The sequence below is a fragment of the Lonchura striata genome, chromosome 3 (assembly GCF_050655825.1).
Source record: "Lonchura striata isolate lonStrDom1 chromosome 3, ASM5065582v1, whole genome shotgun sequence".
In the NCBI taxonomy this organism is placed as follows: domain Eukaryota; kingdom Metazoa; phylum Chordata; class Aves; order Passeriformes; family Estrildidae; genus Lonchura; species Lonchura striata.
In genome coordinates this window covers 82,079,061-82,099,278 of record NC_140705.1, presented here as the reverse complement: position 1 = coordinate 82,099,278, position 20,218 = coordinate 82,079,061, and the positions used below count along the sequence as shown (strand labels likewise).

Sequence of the window (20,218 nt, the reverse complement as noted above, 5' to 3'; positions counted from 1 at the left end):
TTTTTAAAATCAATAATAAAATCACACTCACTGCAAATGCATGGGAACGGGAGACAATACCCACAACTTAATTGTGAAGCAGATTAACTGTGAAGCAGATTAAGGACTGGCTTGTTCCTGGTTTAATTTAATGTACAGGCTTCTCTCTCACCCACAGTCAGGTAAATATTTTGGTATGTTATACAGAACAGGTGAGGTGTAAATAACATTTTTAACTATAGGTACTGGAGAACTGAATAGACTCTTTAAAAGAACAGAAATTAAGGCAGTATTACAGAAGGTTGTTTCAAGTTTCTTCCTAAGCACAATAACCTGCCTTAATAAAATATCTCACTTCAATTTTTATTCCTCTCTTTTCCTCTTACTTTGCAAATAATAATAAATAATCAATAAGCTATTTTGTGATTAAGTCTTTCGGTACATTTAATCCCATGCAGGTGCTTTGCAACACAATTTTTCAGAGCGATCCGAACTTCCAAGATGACTTCTGTTGTGGATTGCGTGGTACCTTCCATGCAAAGCGGTCCTGCCGTACACATTCCTTCTGACGGGAACTTCTGGCACAGTGAAGCCACCTGCTGGCCACCCACCCAGAGGATGGCTGTCACCTCGTGTCCCGGCCTTCCAGAGCCTCGGGAGCGGCAGTCAGTAGCAGAATCCTCTCTCAAAGTCTGCTTTGGATAGCAGCTGGCTCCGGGACGGGGCTGGAATGCGTGCGGATCCCTCCTCTGGGCTGCGATGCTTCTAATGTTCATCATATTCACAGCAACGGGCGCACTTCCATGAATCTCGGCACACAACAAAGTGACTAAATTGTCAACGTAATTCCTGTATTTTGGAGAACTGCTGTCCTTTGGGGGTTTTGCTGGGGAAAATAAATGCCCTTTGCAGGCTGTGTCCTGAGTGCCCTTAACGCCGGGTACCGCGGCACGGCGAGGGCTGGCGCTGGGGACTGAGAAGTGAATGCTCCTACTGGGAACCTATCCTTGGGGAATTGCTGTCATGGAGTATCGTGACAGACACATAGGCCTAGGACTATGACACTTAAGCTGTGCCATGGGAGGTTTAGGTTGAATACTAGTGTTATGTGTAGTAGATATAATTCGCGCCATTTCTAGTATGATATATGTGATATTAAATATTTGTTAGAATATACACGTTTGTATTAGGAGTCCTTCCCCCACCCTCGCGCGAAACCTGGTGTATATTAGAACCCGATTTACATGTAAAAGGATGTAGCTCGGCCAGGAATTGGGCCATGTCTGGAGAGATATAGGGTCGCCCAGGCGCTGATCATCGTATGAACGACCCGAGATGGATATCATGGAAATCCTCGGGGAGATACATGTGAATGCAGTAAATTTTATCAAGAGATTCACCAACTCCTGAAACTGAGTTGTTCTTCTTCACCACCAAAAAAGAAAATCTTATTAACCTATAGACTCTGAATGGAAGAAAAGACTGACTGCCGAAATCTTGGCCTCAGACGGAATTTTCCCTATAAAACTTCTGCCAGGATGGAGGTGTGTGGGCATAGGGGGAAACCTCTGCTGAGGCTGACTCCTTGTTGCACACCCAGGGGCGACCCCGGACTCGGCTCTGTTCTTTCCTTGTGGCTGGCTAGGTAGAATTTGATTGCAAATAAATATTTTATTTTTTCATTTTAAATTTGTCTGGACAAATTTTCATTTATAACACTAGGAAGAATTTCTTCACAAAAAGGGTGGTTACATATTGGAATGGCTGCCCGGGAAGCGGCGGAGTCACCATCCCTGGAGGTGTTTAAAGGAAAGATTGGATTAGTTGACATGGTGGTGTTTGGTCATAGCTGGACTCTGCGTCTGTGATGGTCCCACCCGTGGGAGCCCTTTCCTTGGGCTCTCGGAAGCAGCGGGCAGATGAGCGGCAGAAAGGCGCTGAGGCGGCGGACAAGACCTTTGTATCCCCAGGCGGACCGGCACCGCAGCCTGCCGCCGGCTGGGGAGGAGCGAGGGACGAGAGGCTCGAGCCGCCCCTCCCGCGGGACGGGGACGGAGCCGCCGCTTCCGCCACGTGTCCCGCCGGGCCCGCCGGTTGCCGCGGCGACGGGAACGTCTCCCGCCCCTTCCGGCCTCGCATGGCGCCGTCTCTTCCGCTGAGGGGAGTAATATGGTGAGTGGCCCCTGCTGGGGGCACGGAGGGAAGGGGAAGGAAAGCCGTGCGTGGAACACGGCCTGCAGAGGCTGCTGGCAGCGCCCGCTCTCGCGGCGGGGCGGCACCGCCGCGGGGCAGCCGGCCCGGCCCGGCCCGTACCGGGCCCGGGGCAGCGCAGCGCGCCGCTGCCCTGCGGTGTTTCCTCCCCGGGACTCTCCGCCCGCCCCTCCAGCGCCGTCACCGGGCCGGCGGCACCGTGGGCGGGCCCGGCTGGGTGCCGGGGCCTGGGGGCTCCTGTGCGGAGCTGCCTCTGGCTGCGGTCCGAACCCTCAGCGCGCATCGCTCGGGGAGCCGGGACAGGACAGACGGGTTATGGTGCGCTCGCTCCGCCGTGTCGCTCTGTGGCTCGCTTCTCAAAGACGAAAACCCGATCTGTTGGGAACGACCGCCGCGTGTGTGTCTTCATCTGGGAGGCGAAGTGTTCCCTTGTCGTGCTGAGCCCCGCTATGTGACGTGGGTATCCACAGCAGGTGCTGTCACCTGTTGGAGCAGATAGCGCCGCTGGCTGCAGAAAGACTTCTGGAGCGCTTTCGGCACCTCCGGGGCTGGCTGAGGTGTGGGGCAGCCGCCCTGCGTAGCACCGAGCTCTCGTTAGAACTGTAGGATCTAGGGATGCCTTAATGCCAAGGTACAACACGTGCTGAGTTGGAGCTCGCTTCCAGATCAGGTGGGCTGTGGCCTTCGAGAGTCTGCATCCTTTGCAAACAGGGAGGTGTGGCTGGACGAGGAAAGCACGGCTGCAAAGGCGACAAGTAGGGCTGTAAAGATGTGAAGGGTCTGGAGGGGAAGCGTGTGAGAAGCAGCTGAGATTACTTGGTCTGTTCAGTCTCAGGAGAGCGAGGGCAGACCTCACTGCGGGTACACCTTCCTCGCTGGGGGAAGAGGAGGGGCAGGCACTGATTGCTGCTCTGTGGGGACCAGTGACAGGAACTGAGAGAATGACCTGGAGTTATGTCAGGAAGGTTTAGGATGGATATCAGGAAAAGTTTCTTCACCCAGAGGGTGGCTGGCACTGGAACAACTCCCCGGGGAAGTGGTCACAGCAGCAGCCTGACAGAGCTTAAGAAGTGTTTGGACAATGCTCTCAGGCACATGGTGTGACTCTTGGGGTGTCCTGTGCAGGGTCAGGAGTTGGATTTCTATGATCTTTGTGGGTCCCTTCCAACTCAGGATATTCTGTGTTATTCTTTCATAAGCAGGCTATCTACTGCCTGCTAGAAAAGCTTTCTGAGGTGTTCTGGCATCCTGCACGTGTCTATTAAGAATTAAAATAATGTAATGATTTGCTAATAAAGAAAAGACTAGGTGCCAGTGTTTTGTCCAAGATAATCTAAACTTGCAATCCGTAGTAGTGCTTCAAGTTTAACTCATGACACACTAGTATTTCTCAGATAATATGAAGTGCAGGTGTGTTGAAAAATGTCTGAAATTAAATTTATTTTAGTGAAGAGCCCATTAGTATGTAATTTTGCCTTCTGCTGGCAGCTAAGGTGTGATAGCTTAAAATCAAGCCTTACTTAATCTGGCCCTGAACTGCTGCAGATGACTGACCATCCATTAAAAATCCAAAAATTTCTATTGCAAATCAGAAGGACTTTTCATGTGGGAGGCTTACTTCTTTGTGAGGAGAGCAGAACAGAGGACAACCAGAAGCTTGGACCCTCCAAGGAAAGGGAGACAAGTGTCATGGCAGATGAATTTCTCTGGTAGTCTGCTCCCTGTCATGCTTGCAGAAGAGCCATGTAGCAGCCCTTTAGGTTAATTCAGAGCCAGGATTGTTGGTATGTCTCATTTTGTTACTGGCCTTGTGTCCACCACATCACCAGCATTGTTTTTACTTCTATGGTGGGTTCTCCTTTATATATCTATAAACAATATTTTCCTGTTTAATAAATCCATTGCCTTTGGGTGGGAAGTGTGCTTTGATTAAGAAAAATATTTGTGTTTTCAGGCTGTCTTGTAGTAGTTTCATCTAAGTAAAAGTTAAAACCCACTCTTTAAGTGATAATTTAATGTCTTTTCCGGTAAACCTGAGTTCTGGATTGTGTCTAAATGAAGCTTGATTCAAAGTCATTTGTCATTTTCTAACCATGTGAAATGGTTACCAAAATATGGTTGAGTTTAAAGTTTGTGATAAAGCTTCTGGTTAACAAAAAGTTCACGTGAGTCTTTGATTTAACTGTGAAAATAGTTAATAAATTAAGATTTCCTTTTTGCTAATTTAAATTATGGTTTAAGTAAAGTTTTTAATTAAACTGTTGATTTTTTTAAGGGGACAATACACCTGTTCCGCAAATCACAGAGATCATTTGTTGGAAAGCTAACACATGAATTTAGGTTGGTTGCAGCAGACCGAAGGGTAAGTGTTGCTTAAAAAATTGTAATTATAATAAAAGTACATTAGCTGTAGTAAGTTAAGATGGACTATTAACTTAAGTATAGTGTGAATTTTTTTTCTTTGACTTTTTCTAGCTGTGCTTAAAAAAGAAAATCTCTTTGAAGCTGTATTGCTTCTGTGGGTTATCCGTGTGAATTATTGTCCTCCAGAATTATACTTACATCTGATGGGTTCAGTGGAACTGTAAACTGAATGTGTTCAGATGTTTTTGGGACCAAAGTTTCAGCACAAATAAAGGAACCTGTTAAAATAAAGTTGCACAAGTTGGTCTTCAAGAGTCAGATGCTGTGTGCTGTAATAAAATGCAAATATTATAGATGGGTGGGGGGTTTTTTAGACCAAAAAGGTATTTTAAGCATGGTGGCATTCATAAATGACTTCTGAAATAATCTGTAAAGGGCTTCCTATTCTGAAATGAGTGGTAGAGTGGTGAATTTTTGAGAGGGAAGATAAGCCAGTTCTGTTTGCATGACTAAGTACTGCAATATTGTTTTTTAAGACCAGATAGATATATTTCTGTCTTGTAAATTTTGGAAGGTGTAAAATACATATTTATTCTCATCAACAGTCCTGGAAGATTTTACTGTTTGGTGCTATAAATTTAATATGTATTGGCTTCCTGCTCATGTGGTGCAGCTCTACAAACAGCATAGGTAGGTGGCTCTCATGTACTGCAACTGAAACTACAACTGAAACCATGTTGTTCTTAGCTCATGGAGTTCCAGCTGACTGAAAAAACCAAATCCAGTACAAATCACAGACAAGTCTGGATGGGTGGAAGTCCTTCAAAGTTTGCACAGGTTTTCAGTCCTGCTGGTCGTTTGTTTCCTGCAGTAGCTTCCTCATCTTTAAGACTGAAAACCTGCAGACTTTTGAGTTACTAGTCCTCAAACCTGTTCCTTGTATAAGTAGCACCACTGACATGCAGAGACCCTTACTTGCAGTTGAATGAGGATGTTTGTAGCTTGGAAAAGGCTTAAGACTTCTTTGCTTCTAAGGAATGCTCAGCAGTAGCCAAAACTGGAGTGTTCTCAACACCTCTGTGGCTGCCACTGTGAAGCGCAGCACTGTGAGGGCTGCTGCGGGGAAATGAGCTCCAGAGCAGTCACACCCAATGCAGTTTTGTGTGCCTTCTACTTTTGGATAGGGGCTTCAATATGCTTCCCATCCCCTGCACTGAGAATAGAATGCTATTTTAGTTTTTCATTTTTGGTGCAGGTTTTCTTGCAGTTTCAAGATAGGTTAGAGATGCAAAACAAGTAAAATATTCAGTTCAACCTACTTTTCACTGCAATAACACACGTAAGAGATCTCTTACTTTGGTAAGTGATGTGATTCTGGAAGATCTCCTCACTTTCCAGTACTTAAATTCCAAGTCACAACTTAGTCACAAATGTGATATACCTTTTGTATCTGGGCTTTATAACATGCTTTAGTTGAATTAAGATTGCCGTAATCAACATGCTTATGACATTAAATATATTGGTGTCTTTAGAATAAAAGAGACTTGTTCTATCAGCAGAGACAGTTTATGTAGTTAGAAGACTGGAAAGAGCTGCACAAAAGGGACTTGGAATAAAAGTGATTTTTGCATTGAAAAATTAAGTATTAAATTTTAATATTTACTTTTCTTTACAGCTTTAACTGCTTACACATATTTGACAATTTTTGACCTTTTCAGGTGAGTTTTTTTCCCATTTTGTCTTACTGTTCATTTTGTTGGTATGTTTCTGTACATTTAAAATTTACTTACAGGTTCTAAGTCATGTAACTTAGTCATCAGTATAGACACAGTAATTGGTTTAAATATAGCTTAAATTAGTATAAAATTGCACCCAATAAATAGATTGTAAAATCCACCATAGCTATATTGAGAATGACTAGTAACTGATCAGTTCAGTCATAGATTTCTCCGTGCAGATGTGTGACAACATAAAACAATATGGCACAAAACTGTTGTCTGGTTGTTCTGTCAGAGCATTTTCCTAACGCCATAGTCACTGATTTTGAAGTAACCCTCAGTTTTAACATCAGGAAACAAGAAACATGTAATTCTATTTCAAAAATATTTCACAAGCTAGATACCAAGCACTCTGTAAATAAGGTCATTAGATATTTTCAGCATTTTTCTTGTGTTCTAACAAAATTATACTTTTAATATGATAGTTCTGAACACTTTTGGTCATAGTGATAATACAGACATGAAATATATTCAGTTCATATCTAAGATACAAAATGGTAGTGGTGGTTGGGAAATAAAATGTATGTATTTTTAAAATATTAGCCTACATTATCTTTCTTGCAATCTCACTATCTTATAAAAGGTATAGATCAGCTTTCTGAGTTATACGTGTGTCCACTACATACTATAACTTATCTGAATTACAGTGAAACATTCATAAATAACATCAGCAAACATGCAGAAACAAAAATTACTTGTTGGGATAGGCACACAAAAATTGATCTATGACTGCATTAGAATTAAGATGTAACTCTAATGAATATTGTCTTTCTCTTAGAATTTTGTATCTACTGAATTTTTGTTGTCTTGACTCAAAATACTTTTTTTTGGGAATATCTTGTGGAAATTGGGGAAGGTGGTTGATGTGGTACTTCCCATTCATATGGAAATTTTTTTTCTTTTAGTTTTAGGAGGAGGTAGGATACCCCTGGCACTCCTGTCTTAGGTTGTGAAGATTATTCTAACTCACAGCAATCTCTTTCAAGAATTTTGATTTGCTGTAAGGGAGAGCAGTGCTCAGTAATTCTGCTGCAAAAATCAATTTCTGCTTCTTTTCTTTTTGTCATTGCCTGGTTGCATATAGAATATTCTTACTGAGAATATGAGTTCACGGTTTGTATGTGAACAGTATTACTTCCTGTGCTTTTACCTTTATTCTGTGCAGCTGAGGATCAAGTTGTGAGGACGTGATTGTTCATCAGTTGTAGGGATCAGTTCTTGATCCAGTCTGATTTAACATTGTTATTAATTACAAAAGGACTTCATGGAAGCACAGCTGGCACTGTATCTATGTGGATTCCAGTTGAAAAAAATGTTCAATAGAGAAAAAAATTGTTCAACAGATGAAAAATAGGCAGAGAAAACTGTACTTATCCTTGAAACATTCTGCCTATTACCATGGAGATTCCAAAATAATTGGAATTCTAGATGTTCAGTATGAGAGAAAAATTTGGACAGAAGATAGCAAGAGGGACCTGTGGCTGTCAGTGAATGGCCAGTTAGATTAGAGCTTGTGTAGGTGAATGCAGCCAAACAAAATTAATCTGTTTTGGCCATATGCATAGAAAAATTACACCATGAAAAAGAAAAGTCAGTACTTGGTGTGCCCTGAGACTTACTCTAGAGTACGAAATCTAATTCATGGTATATCTCTAAAAGAAGACTTTAATGGAGAGATTTCTTTGCTTTTTCTTTTATTCTTCTGTCTTACTTATCAGCTTTTTTCTCATTTAAGCAGCATTTCTGAGGTTACAGCATTTCTAGGCAAGTTCAGAAAGCACATGAGCAGCATTTGGAACATCACTGTTGGAGGCTGAGTTCAGGGCAAGATGAGGCTGTATTTGTTTGTTGAGTCCTGGTGGCTCAAGTGTGCATTTGTAAATTACGCAGTTTGTAAAGGCTGCTGTTATTTATCACAGTCTAATCTCCTCCTTTTTTCAGTTTGGTAACATGTCTAATAAGCTACTGGGTAATGATGAAGAAACCCAGCCCAGTCTATTCATTTGGGTAAGTACTAATGACAAGATGTAATGTTTGATAATGCAACGTTTCATATGTTGCTCACTGTCATTGCGTGGATCCCCAAACAGCCATTAGTAATACTCTCTATGTGAAAGAGCCTAAAAGTGAGGAGGGCCAGGTCTTTATGTGAAGAGCAATTACAGAGTAGGGGATGAACAGGAAGAATAAGAAATGCTTAATTTTAAGGCATCTCTGACAGACAGCAAGAAGCATTAAGAAATGCTTAATATTAAGGTGTCTCTGATAAGTGGTGTGTTAAAAGAAACTGAAAATATTGACCATTCCATAAAACTTTCTTCCTAGTGGTCTGCTGTTGAATGAATTAGAAAAAGTAGGTGTATCCTGCTGGTTTTTGCACAGAAAAAATTCTATTGGATGCATTGTTCAATGTTCAGTGTTTCTAAACTTAATTCTCAAATTTCAGGTTTGAAAGGTTTGAAGTTCTAGCTGTATTTGCATCTACAGTTCTGGCACAGCTTGGTGCTCTTTTTATACTGAAAGAAAGGTAGGGTTATGTCTTGTTTTCTTTAATTTTTTAAAATATGAAGATATAGTCCAGATCAACCAAAAGTACATACATTCTTTGAGTGCTTTATTTAGGAAAAACTCAAAGATTTTAAAAAAATATGGCTAAACTTTACTGCTTGCTTATATTTATTGCACTGCATGTAGGCTTTAGATGTAAAGATGGGAATTGATAAATGTTCTTAAAAAACTCTCTAGGGAAAGATTTAATGATTTTAAGAATACTTTTTCCAAAAGGTTGTGTAATTAATTTAATGCATTTCCTTATACATTTAGACTTTTTAAAGTTGATTAACAAATAAAAGTATTTTGGTTTTACTTCTGTTACTTGAAGTCAAAGCAGCTTCATAATGTATCAAGGAGCTGAATGCTTAAAGCATCAATTTCTTCACTCCCTCAAAGTTTGCTCAAGTATTAATTTGCCATATCATCAATACTTGGAAGCATTTGTATTTCAGGAGGTTAGCCTAAAACATTATTTTCGTTTTTAAAGATGAAGACGCTTTTGTTAACATCTGGAATTTAAAACTGCAGAAGTATACCTTCCCTTATTTTATTCAAGTGATCTATTTTTATATTTTCTGTGTAAAGGGCTGTATTAACAACTTTGTAACTTTATACTATAAGGTCAATATATTGAAGTGACAGTCCACTGGAATGAGTCACCCTCTGTCAAAACCTCCAAATTTTCCAACATCAATTTTGGGAAATTCCACAAGCTTAGCAGGTTTTTCTGTTACAGCTGAAGCTGGTTTGTTAACTCACTGGTGGGTGAAAAAAGATCTATATCTCCACCATCAAATGTGTACTTTATTTGACCTTGCTTAATGTGAGGCTCTAAATCAGGAATTTCACACTTAGTGTGTTGTGGCACTGGTGGTGGTGCCAGTAACAATATTATTTTGTATGTTCATTTACAAGCATATTTTTATCATGTAGGCTGCATTCATGGTAGCTAGCACATATGTGGCACAGTTTGGAAATATTTGGGAAATCTAAATTACATATGTTTTGATTCAGTGTTAAATGCTTTCATTGCTTATAAAAGTTTGTGTTTATTTAAGCAATCCATTTTTTGCAGTACTTTATCAGTTTTTGTTTATGAATAGCAGCTAATGCTAAGGAACTGTAAAAACATACTGCAGGTATCAAGGCTTTACTGTTTGAATATAACTCAAATTTTCAATTATTCTTATAGTGCGGAGCGCTTTCTGGAACAGCCTGAGATACACACGTAAGAAATTATTTTGATGTATAAAATATGTTGTTGTCCTTTTATGTTTCTAATTGTTATCTAGCATATATTAGTTATGCAAGTACTTTCAGTACCAAATTGCTTTTGGTGCCTTGGTATTTGTTTCAAACCATGTGCAAGCTATACTGCAAATGGTTCTTTTCAAGGTACAATTGAAATTTAATGCTCATGTTATCTCAAATAGTGATCTAACTACACATTGCTGCTTTTCCTCATTCAGTTCCTTTTGTTTCTTGTGGCCTCTTGGAAGGCCTGGTATGTGGGGGGGAAGGATGCTGTGGTCAACAGGGAACTGCATGTTTTGTAAAGAGGGTTCAGACTATAAAGACCACGGGGAGAGGAAAAGAAGGTGTTACGGGGCAAAGGAATGGGACAAGGGACATATGTTGAAGTAGTTCCAGAAGAAGGCTGGGGTATATGGCATAATGCCATTGAATGCTAAGTTTCTTAGCTGTGCTGCTGAGGGGATAATGTGTTTATATCTTCAAAGGGCAAATATATATGTGTGTGCATATATGCACTTAGTTAAGAGCTGTTACTTGGTGTTATGAGTGTTACGGGATAACAATAATGTACAAAGTTCAGTGATCTCATATAACCCTTACAAGGATAATACACTGCTGGTCTTTAAGTATTACACTAGTTTATCCTACTGGTTTTCAGCCTCAGTGAATGAAAGCAAGCAAAATATTTGGATACTGTTATTGGTAGTTACAGCTCAATTACATGTTCTGTAATGATGGGAAATTAAGACACCTTTTTTCCCCTCCCTAGGGGACGACTGCTGGTTGGTACTTTTGTGGCTCTCTTTTTCAACTTATTTACAATGCTTTCCATTAAGAATAAGCCTTTTGCTTATGTCTCTGAAGGTATGTGATAAATTAGACTGTGACAAGAATTGAGTAAAATTGTTAATGTTCCTATTTTAGCAAGGTATAACTTGTCTGGTAATTTTCTTAACTATTGGGTGTATGTTACTGTTACCTCTGTTAATGTAACTTTGTGCAGTAGAATTGCCATCTGACTTTCGACTCCAATTTGGTTATAAGGCTCTAAGTAGTCCGAGGTTGATAGTATGATAAACCAAGTATCATTTTAGTGCTGCAGTATCCTTTATTTTCAGTCTTTTAAATTCAACCAGTGAAGGTCATGTGACAGATACCAGAACTTTCAACACATTTTATGGATGTATTAATGGATTCAGAAATAAGTTAATGCAACAGTTCTTTTTAAAAGCTCTTTACCTTTTTTTGTTGTGAAGTAGTTTGCAGTCATTCCTGCCATTGTAAATTGTCCTGTTGTAATTGTCCTGTAAATTGTCCATAGTTATAAATATCTATTTTACACTATATTATATAAAAGATAATGGTTATAACCTGCAATTATATTTGTATTTAATCAGTTCAGATTATTATGAAAGATGGATGTTTTACTTGCTGCTTGAAAAAGACGGACTTGGGGCTTTTTTCAAGTGCCAGGGTATCTGTTGAGATATATTTACTCATTCACACTGTATTTATTGAATTCTTGCCTTAAATAAAACTTATGTGTACTTTAAAATGTAGTAACTTTAAAATGGTATTTAAAATTGTGGTGACTTTAATACCTTCTTTCTTTTGTAGCTGCCAGCACAAGTTGGCTTCAGGAACATGTTGCAGATCTTAGTAGAAGGTGAAGCTTTATATTGTTTTTCAAAATCATTAACTTCTGGAAGGCAGTGTTGATTTTGTGTGTATAATAACATTTTGGAGGCATAAACTTGTATTAGAGCTTTTAAAATAGCTTTACCTACTATAAGTCTCATGTATGAACTCTGGAACAAACATTGTCTCCCATATTTACTAGATACATCAATCTAACAGAAATACTTCTTTCTGGACAGCTTTTCTTTTGAGTATATATGTTCAGTACATTATATGTAATTCTCTTTGGGTGAGAATAGGAAAACTAGCATTATCCGGTACATATTTGAACTGCATTTCACAACATGCATTACTGAGTGATATATTTTGTAATTCATGTTTATTTACTTTGTGGGCTGAACAAATTATTCAGATGGTTGAGTTTAAATGTGATATATGAAACAGGTTCCTCACTGAACCATAGCTGTGGAAACTCCTCACCTGTCCAGCAGGAAACTGGAAAGTCCATGTCTTCCAGGGTGTCTTGGTTTGACAAGACAGGAGTCTGTGAAAGAGGGCAAAGCCTCCTGTGCAATGGAGAAGGCAAACCCCCCTCCCTCCAAATTACCAGGATCTTTAAATTAAAAGGCTCTCAGGCAAAGATATGGGAATGGGAGTAACAATTCTTTACTAGGAGAAAACTAGATAACAATTTAAAAAGGCAAATGCAATCGGTACAAACAAAAAAACTAGTGATAATGTCCACAACCTGAGGAGTCGAGGTGTTGGTAGTCGGTGGAAATGATAGCTGCTCCTCTTGCAGTGGCTGATGAATTGCAGCTGCAGTGGTGATCTTTAGAAGGGTATAGTTTTCTCTGAAGATCTGGTGGCAGTCGGGTCGGTCTTCCTCTGCGCCGGGGCTGCCTCCGAGCTCCGCTGCCGTCGCCTCAGCGCGCTCCAGCCGCTTCTCTCAGGAGTCCTGTCGAAGGAGCTGCTTCTCTGGCAATCCCCCCAAAAAGAGAGAGCGAGCTGCTTCTCCCCAAAAGCTACCCCTTTATATAATAAAAGAGTGCTTGGCTTCCCCCTCTGGGTGGGACATCTCACAATGGGATGGTGTTACATTTACCAGCCCTGCAGTGAGTTAGTCAATGGTGCATAAACAAACCATTACCTCTACCGGGCAAACCATTGTCTTTGGGAGAGATAACAAACCTGCCCAACCTTCGACAGATGGCAAATAGAATACAAGCTTATCTTACAACCCAGGACACAGGGATATAAGCAGTGTTGCTCATTCATCTTGTCTGTTAACTGTCTTGCTTGTATTGGATATCTGAATGCAAGATAACATTGTTTGCAAATAGTTTTGTCAGATGTTGGAAGTTTATTTTAATCCATACACTTTCTCCCAACTATGTGTCAGTATCAAAACAAAAATATTAAACCAAGCTGTAAAACATGTTAAGTATGCTTCAAAACCTATCTGTGATCTTTTTAACAGTTAAGGAAATCAGAGAATGCTGACTTGATAACAGAAGAATTGATTGTGTATGGTTATAAGATGTTACATCATCAGAACCAAAATCTGTGAAATATTTTTGGAAGACTAATAATTAGCTTGACCAAGTTTTACTGTAAAAACAAAAAAAAAGGTGGATACCAATCACAGACAGTAGCACAGCTTTCCTCTTACTGGTCTAGAAACAAAGTTTTAAAGGGAAGATAACTTGAAGGGGTCCCAGATCAAGAGTAATATAATTTCTACTAGGTTTTGAGATAGCCTGTATACAGTTAAACCGATAAAAATATTGTATTAGTTTGTATGGAGCTGTTTCAGGTGTGTTATGTGAATCAATGCTGATTAAAAATATCTGCACCTGTATATAATTATATTGATTAAAATTCTTACAGAAGCAGGCCAGCACATGATGTCTAAACAGATGTTGGCATTAACCATAGCAACAAAACATTTCATGTTGTCTTTGCCTTGAAATTTTCCAGGACATGATATGCACGGTGGGAAGTACAGAAACTCCTTTTGCTCTTCATACTCCCATTGACAGGAAATAACTATAAATAAGTAATTTTCCCAGCATTCCCTTCTACATTTTTTTTGGTCTCCTCTTAGGCAGCTAGCTGGTTTGCTTTCTCCTTTCAGAGAAAGGAAATTAGTTAGCTTTGACTTTAGGACACTTGCACACCAAGGTGGCAGAGTGGCAGATGGATTGAAGATGGGTGATACACAAATCTCTCGCTATGTACATCTCTGAAATATCAGTATTGAGCCCATGAAGAACTTGTGCTGTAGCCAGCTGATACAGCTGTATCATAGAGCTGTGTTCCCAGAAAAAAAAACAGTTGATTAATTTTTGCTGACAGCACCCTTTGAGCAGAATTAGTGGGGCCTTTACAGTGCTCATCATATGCTATGATGGCAAGGTGTGTTAGAAGTCAAAAGATAAGTGATGTCTGTAATTTTGGAATTTCAAAGTAGCGGTGAAAGCTGGCTGACAACTGCTTTTTCTGTTTTGTTGCAGTATTTGTGGAATCATCCCAGGATTGAGTAGCATCTTTCTGCCACGGATGAACCCTTTTTTCTTGATTGATATTGCTGGAGCTCTGGCTCTTTGCATTACATATATGCTCATTGAAATCAAGTATGTGCAGTTGTTGTTTTAAAACAGTAGCTCTTTTTTTTTTTATTCAGTCTGTGGGAAAATACATTTTTACATGAAAGGAATTCTCTGATATAGAGCTACATTTTATATGAATGGCATTGCAACTCTGTGGATGCATCTGTCTATTGTCCAAGATGAATGAGAGTTCAAATGAGATTAGTATCTGTAAAATTCTCTAAGTTTATATAATTTAAAAGAATAAAAAAAGAATAATAAGTAAGTTGTTCTGCCTTTCAAAAACATAAATATGAGTGTTTCTTTAAAATTGCTCTTTCTCCCTAGCAATTATTTTGCTGTGGACACAGCCTCTGCTATAGCAATTGCTTTGATGACATTTGGTACCATGTATCCCATGAGTGTCTACAGTGGGAAAGTACTACTCCAGGTAAGGCAGCCTTACAAATCAACAGATTTTGTGGTTTAAAAAAAAAACCCCTTGAAATCTGTTTTAAGCTTGCTACAAGAATGTTAAAGGTTGTGCAAATATGCATCATGAAGTCATAAGAATTTAATGAAAATGCCGTTGGTCTCTTGTGTGGGTAGACCAGACTTAAAGGCTCTCTTACTTCAACAGGACCAGTTAATCTTGATTATAACTTGTATTTTCTTTACTTTTTCTTTTTGAAGACAACCCCACCTCATGTGATTGGCCAGTTAGATAAACTTCTTAGAGAGGTAAGTCAGTGTATAATACATAGCACAGTGTGTACAGCTTATAAGCATTCAGGAATGTGAAGAATTTTTCTGACCAGTCCTAGAAGTTTGCTAAAATTATTTTTTTAGCTGCATAAAGAAAATATGAATCTTGTTTTCCAAGATGAATAGTGTCTTTTAGGTATCTGGAACAAATCTATTTAAGTAGTGCAGGCTGGTTTTGTTTAAACTTGAGCTACTGTTGAAGTGGTTTACAAATGTGAGTTGAAGGAGGAAGAGTACAGGCAGTTGTTGAATTCCAGCATGTCAAGTTGAGAACATACTTCAGTTTGGCAGCAAGAGTTACTTGAAATACATTTCTTAAAACTTTTTTGATGGATTTGGATGTTTAAGGGTAGCACAAGTGCGTTAGATAAGCATTAGTGACATTAACAGACATCATCTGTGTCTGGAGCTTTTATTTCACTGCTGAAAATTATTTGTTATTCAGTTATGTACAAAAATACATTTCTAAAGGAATTTAAAACTTCTAATTTATTTTCATATTTGTGGATGTTTGTGTAAAATTAGGTTTCAACTTTGGATGGTGTCCTGGAAGTTCGAAATGAGCATTTCTGGACATTAGGTTTTGGCACTTTGGTAAGTTTATGCCTTTATTAACTTTCTAGGCTTTGTTGTCAGATACTACTTTAATTTTTTAATTCACATTAATTTAATTAATTGATTTAAATTAATTTTTTAATTTACATGCCAACACATGTATTGTATTGTATAGTTTGGTTCTAAGACTCACTTTTCCCGAATTATGATCTTGGTATGTTCATAAGGGAGCAACACATTAGGAAAGATCAGAATGTATCCTGTAATTAGGTTCTTAGCTTAGTAATTTGCACTGCAAAAGGTTTTTGTGTAATTCTCTGCAGGATAATTTGCCTCTTCTTGAATGCATGTGGGGAATATTGGCGTAACAATTAACAGCCAACTTGTTTTTATCACTTTCTAGGCTGGATCGGTCCATGTCCGAATTCGGAGAGATGCAAATGAGCAAATGGTACTTGCCCATGTCACTAACAGATTATACACATTGGTCTCTACCTTGACTGTTCAGATTTTCAAAGATGACTGGATCAGACCTACCTTATCATCTGTGCCTATTGCAAATAATATTCTGAATCTTTCGGATCATCACATCATTCCAATGCCGTCTTTGAAAGCTGCTGACAATTTGAACCCTGTTACCTTCACTCCAGCTAAACCCAGCAGTCCACCACCAGAATTTTCTTTTAACACACCAGGCAAAAATGTGAATCCAGTCATCCTTTTAAACACTCAGACAAAGCCCTATGGATTGGGCTTTAATCATGGATCTGCACCCTACAGCAGTGTACTCAATCAAGGACTTGGAATACCAGGAATAGGAGCAGCTCAAGGATTCAGAACTGGTTTTGCAAATGTCCCAGGCAGATATGGAACAAATGCTCGTGGTCAGCCCTGACCGTAATAAACACCATTATTTATTATACTTAAGGGTATTGACTTAATTCTTTTATTACCCAATTTTTATAAACATTAGGAATGTCACATCATTCTGAATGGCTGGGAACAAGTGCATTGTTCACGTTCATGAAGTGGTTAAATAGCAGTTTTTTTCCTTTGCATCAGCAGTAGCCTGTGTAATGCCACAGATATTTTGCAGATTTACAGTACTTTACAAGTAGTTTTTATAGGATGTCTATTTCTACTCATCTTTTTTATCCATTTTGCTTCATTTATCCAAGAATGTATGCAAGATGCAGCACAATTCCATAAGAGAATAAAATTGTGATCAGGTAGCATTTTTTTTTCCTAATGAGAATTATTGGATGCTGAATAGCTGAGAGAATAGGAAATGGCAGAAATACAAGTCCCAGTTTTCAGACATGTTTGATTGCTGTATTAAGCCATGCTTGGGCCAAATCACAGTTAGTTTTTGGTTGCAAAAATCCATCAATATTCATGTTGTGGCCATTGTGAAGACAATCTGGCATTTCAGATTGTAATTTATTTTACAAGACCATGTTTTTACATTTTTATAGAAATTCAGATGGTTCAGCAACCATTTTCTAGTTGTAAGTAGTCCATACTCATCTCTGATACTTCTTACTTTTTGGTTTAACTGCAAAATTATTTAGCAATATACTGGGAAATAAAATACTTAAAATGTAAGATTTTACATTTGACTATGGGGTGAATTCTGTGATTTGATTGTGACTTTGTATTTTCCTTTTTGTATTTTTTTTATAGTTCCAGGGGTAAAAATAATTTATTTATATTCCTGGTTTATATCCAGAGTACAGATCAGTGATCGCTAAGAGTTCGTAGTCACTGTTGGAGTGCTTAACCTTTGGGGCACACTTGGAACGAGACCAGCTTGTCTCTGCTTTTGCATTACTGTCCTACTGTACACTGAGGTATCCACATTTATCCAGGGCCTTTCTTAGAGAGCTCTTCCCTCTCATTGCTGTCTTTTCTTTCTCTGCTCTGACAACAGGGAAAAGCCTTTTAGAAATACTTCAGGTTTTTTTCTGTTCCCCCGTGCAGTATCTACTTTACAATTGCTCCTCTGCACATTCTTCTGTATGTCGTGGCTGTCTAGCAATGGGTTGCCCATTCCTGTTGTTCCACTTGCAACTCAGGGTGCTAAATATTGGCTTCCACCTTGTTCATCTGTGTGCTAATTCAGTCCCTCCACTTCCATGAGGTGGTTATATGGAGCTGTAGTATCTCAGGGATTCCAAAGATACTGTGTTACCTGAAGATAATTGCTTTGATGAAGAAATCTTTCTTGTGTATATCTGAGTGGAGAAAACAGCCTTCATTTGAATTTTAAAGATCTGTGGCCTCTTCACTGGCTGAGGATTTATTTTTCTATGTGAAAATATTGCATTCCTCTTTTTTTCTGTTTTTCCTCCCCCTCCATGATCTGTGTTTCTTGAGCCAGTGCTTGGAGGAGGGACTCATTCTTGAAGAAGCAAGGTGGCATTCTGCATAATGGAGATATATCTTTTGAGGATGTTTCAGGCTGAGGGTAGTGCCAGACTGCCACTGGCATGCTGTCCATGTAAGCTACAAGTAGAGAATCTAGTTCTGTACTTCATTTGTAGCGAGAGTGAAAATTTAATTTCTCTGTTAGAAAATGTAATGACCTGGGAAACTTCCATTTAAAGATTGCAATGAAGTTACAATGGTTGGCTCTGTTTCTGTGAGGTTAGTATTAACTCAGTAATCACCTGTGGTCCATTATCCTGTCTTTCTGTGAGTCTATTACATGTGCCATTGCTGCATGGAAATTCACTGAAGTACAGAACACTTGAACAGATTCTCTGTACCTCTTGGGTGCTGAACTAGACTGCACTTTCTACAGCATCTGCAACACCTTAGAGCCAGCAGAATGTTTACAATACACTGCTTTTGTGTGGCCTGGTTAAGAATTGTTCCTTACTCCAGTCTCATAATCACATGCCCCTTTTCTGTTATTTTCAGTACATTGTATTATATTGAATGCATGCTTACTTGTTTTCAGTAGAAAATTAAATCTCCATTTTATTAAAAAATTAAGCTGATCTCTGATTTAAAATGAGAAGGGAGGATGAGAATCCAGGAATTCTGAGTGCAATATAATTACTTTAACACAAATCTTTTTTTGAGTGATTGTATACAGTATATATCATATGTGCAGATTCTTTTAGATACTAGCTTTTTAGCTGCTTTATTATTATGAATATATTAGAACATTTGTTAAATCAGCACAGAGTAAAATGTCTCCTTTTATATGAGGAAAATAAAATCAATGTCATTCGTAAATGACAAGGAAAAAGTAGTAATTTGTGTACAAGATTTTATAGTTATCTTTCTATATTCATTGTTTAAGTGGTGCTTTCGGGTGGTACTTCAGTCTCAATGAGCAGGTATGTCAAACTTCAGAACTGTTTTGCTGGGTCTACTGCCAGTGTAGACTGGGTCCTTGGAATAATTTTGTAGAGAGTGGTTTTTTGTACATTTTGCCTTTTCTAACTGTGTTTTGCTGTTAGGTGGTCATGATCTAAATGTTTATTTGATACATAGTGAATAAGAATTGATAATTTATATCCTCTCCATTCCTAATGCTAGGAATGCTGTCTCAGCTAGAGAGAAGAGAGGACTGGTACTTGCTGTCATTTCCATCTGCCAGAGGATTTGGCATTGTAACCCCCTTAAGTTGTTCCAGCTGTGATCACACAGGATCACATCACTTGCAGGTAAATGCATCCAGCTTTAGAGTTTGAGGGGCATGTATCATTATTTGGCTTCAGATTCTGAAGGCAGTGAGAAACTGCCTTGTGCTGATACAGAAGGAGCCAGAGCTCCTACTACAAGACAAATAGTTATTTGTCTTGAATAAATAAAAAAGCCCCATAATATGGGGCTTTTTTCAGCTTTACATGTTGAGTGATGGCTCTTGAGTTCATTCTAGTCTTGCATTCCCTTAACCCCCGTGGTAACCACAGCCACCTTTGGCACACAAAGCCAGTGACAGCCTTTTGTGGTGGGTAAACTGATTTTTATCCCCTTCCCCTTGACTGAGATGTGACAAATCCTTTTCAAGGAGAGAACCTGTGCAACAATTCCACTGATTAGATTCACTGAAGTCCTTTATTGATTTCTAACCCTTGCTGCCACCATCCAACAGGGAAGGAGAAACTATCCAGCCATGGGTTTTTCAACACAAAGCCTCTCTCCGAATTATGAAGTGATTATCTGTCCTGTGCTTGTCCAGACCAAATGGATCTGGATATTTAGTCATATTCAGTGATGGAACTGGGAGTAGAAGATATACCAGTCCTGATCTCTTCACTTTGTATTTTATGTTTTCTGGGCATATTATGAAATAGCTTTGACTTTGTCCTACCTGCTTGTTCTCGACTGCCTTAGTAGGAATGAAAACCACCTTGTGCCATGTCTGCTTTACTGACTACTTCTTGTGCATTTGAGAGCTTAGATTCTTGGATTCACATGGTTACTGGGTTGATACAAGTTTTCCTAACAGCAAATATTTTTTAAAGGATGCATCATATAAATTGTTAAGATGATGACCCTTCCCTCTTTAAGTAA

At 39.1% G+C, this 20,218-nt stretch overlaps 1 protein-coding gene across 5 annotated transcripts; it reads left to right on the top strand.

Moving 5' to 3' along the window:
• The first annotated feature begins 1,670 nt into the window (after window positions 1-1,670).
• On the top strand, window positions 1,671-18,931 carry SLC30A6 (solute carrier family 30 member 6). 5 transcript variants are annotated; one of them, XM_021545455.4, is made up of 14 exons: window positions 1,671-2,151; window positions 4,466-4,552; window positions 5,160-5,244; window positions 6,230-6,272; window positions 8,274-8,339; window positions 8,779-8,859; window positions 10,078-10,113; window positions 10,909-11,003; window positions 11,757-11,805; window positions 14,294-14,413; window positions 14,717-14,819; window positions 15,062-15,109; window positions 15,659-15,727; window positions 16,092-18,931. In XM_021545455.4, exons 1-14 carry the CDS (start codon window positions 2,149-2,151, stop codon window positions 16,581-16,583), a joined length of 1,377 nt encoding a protein of 458 aa, XP_021401130.3. In that variant the 5' UTR covers window positions 1,671-2,148; the 3' UTR covers window positions 16,584-18,931. The 5 variants fall into 5 exon arrangements, with proteins under 5 accessions (XP_021401130.3, XP_085433073.1, XP_085433072.1 ...); XM_085576946.1 differs by lacking the exon at window positions 1,671-2,151 and adding an exon at window positions 2,385-2,646; XM_077782048.2 differs by lacking the exon at window positions 1,671-2,151 and adding an exon at window positions 2,662-2,860.
• The last annotated feature ends 1,287 nt before the right edge of the window (window positions 18,932-20,218 follow it).

Coding starts and splice junctions, on each gene's coding strand:
- SLC30A6 (XM_021545455.4), top strand. Junction 5,245..6,229: donor CAGCTCTACAAACAGCATAG/GTAGGTGGCTCT, acceptor TTTTCTTTACAG/CTTTAACTGCTTACACATAT. Junction 10,114..10,908: donor GAACAGCCTGAGATACACAC/GTAAGAAATTAT, acceptor TCCCCTCCCTAG/GGGACGACTGCTGGTTGGTA.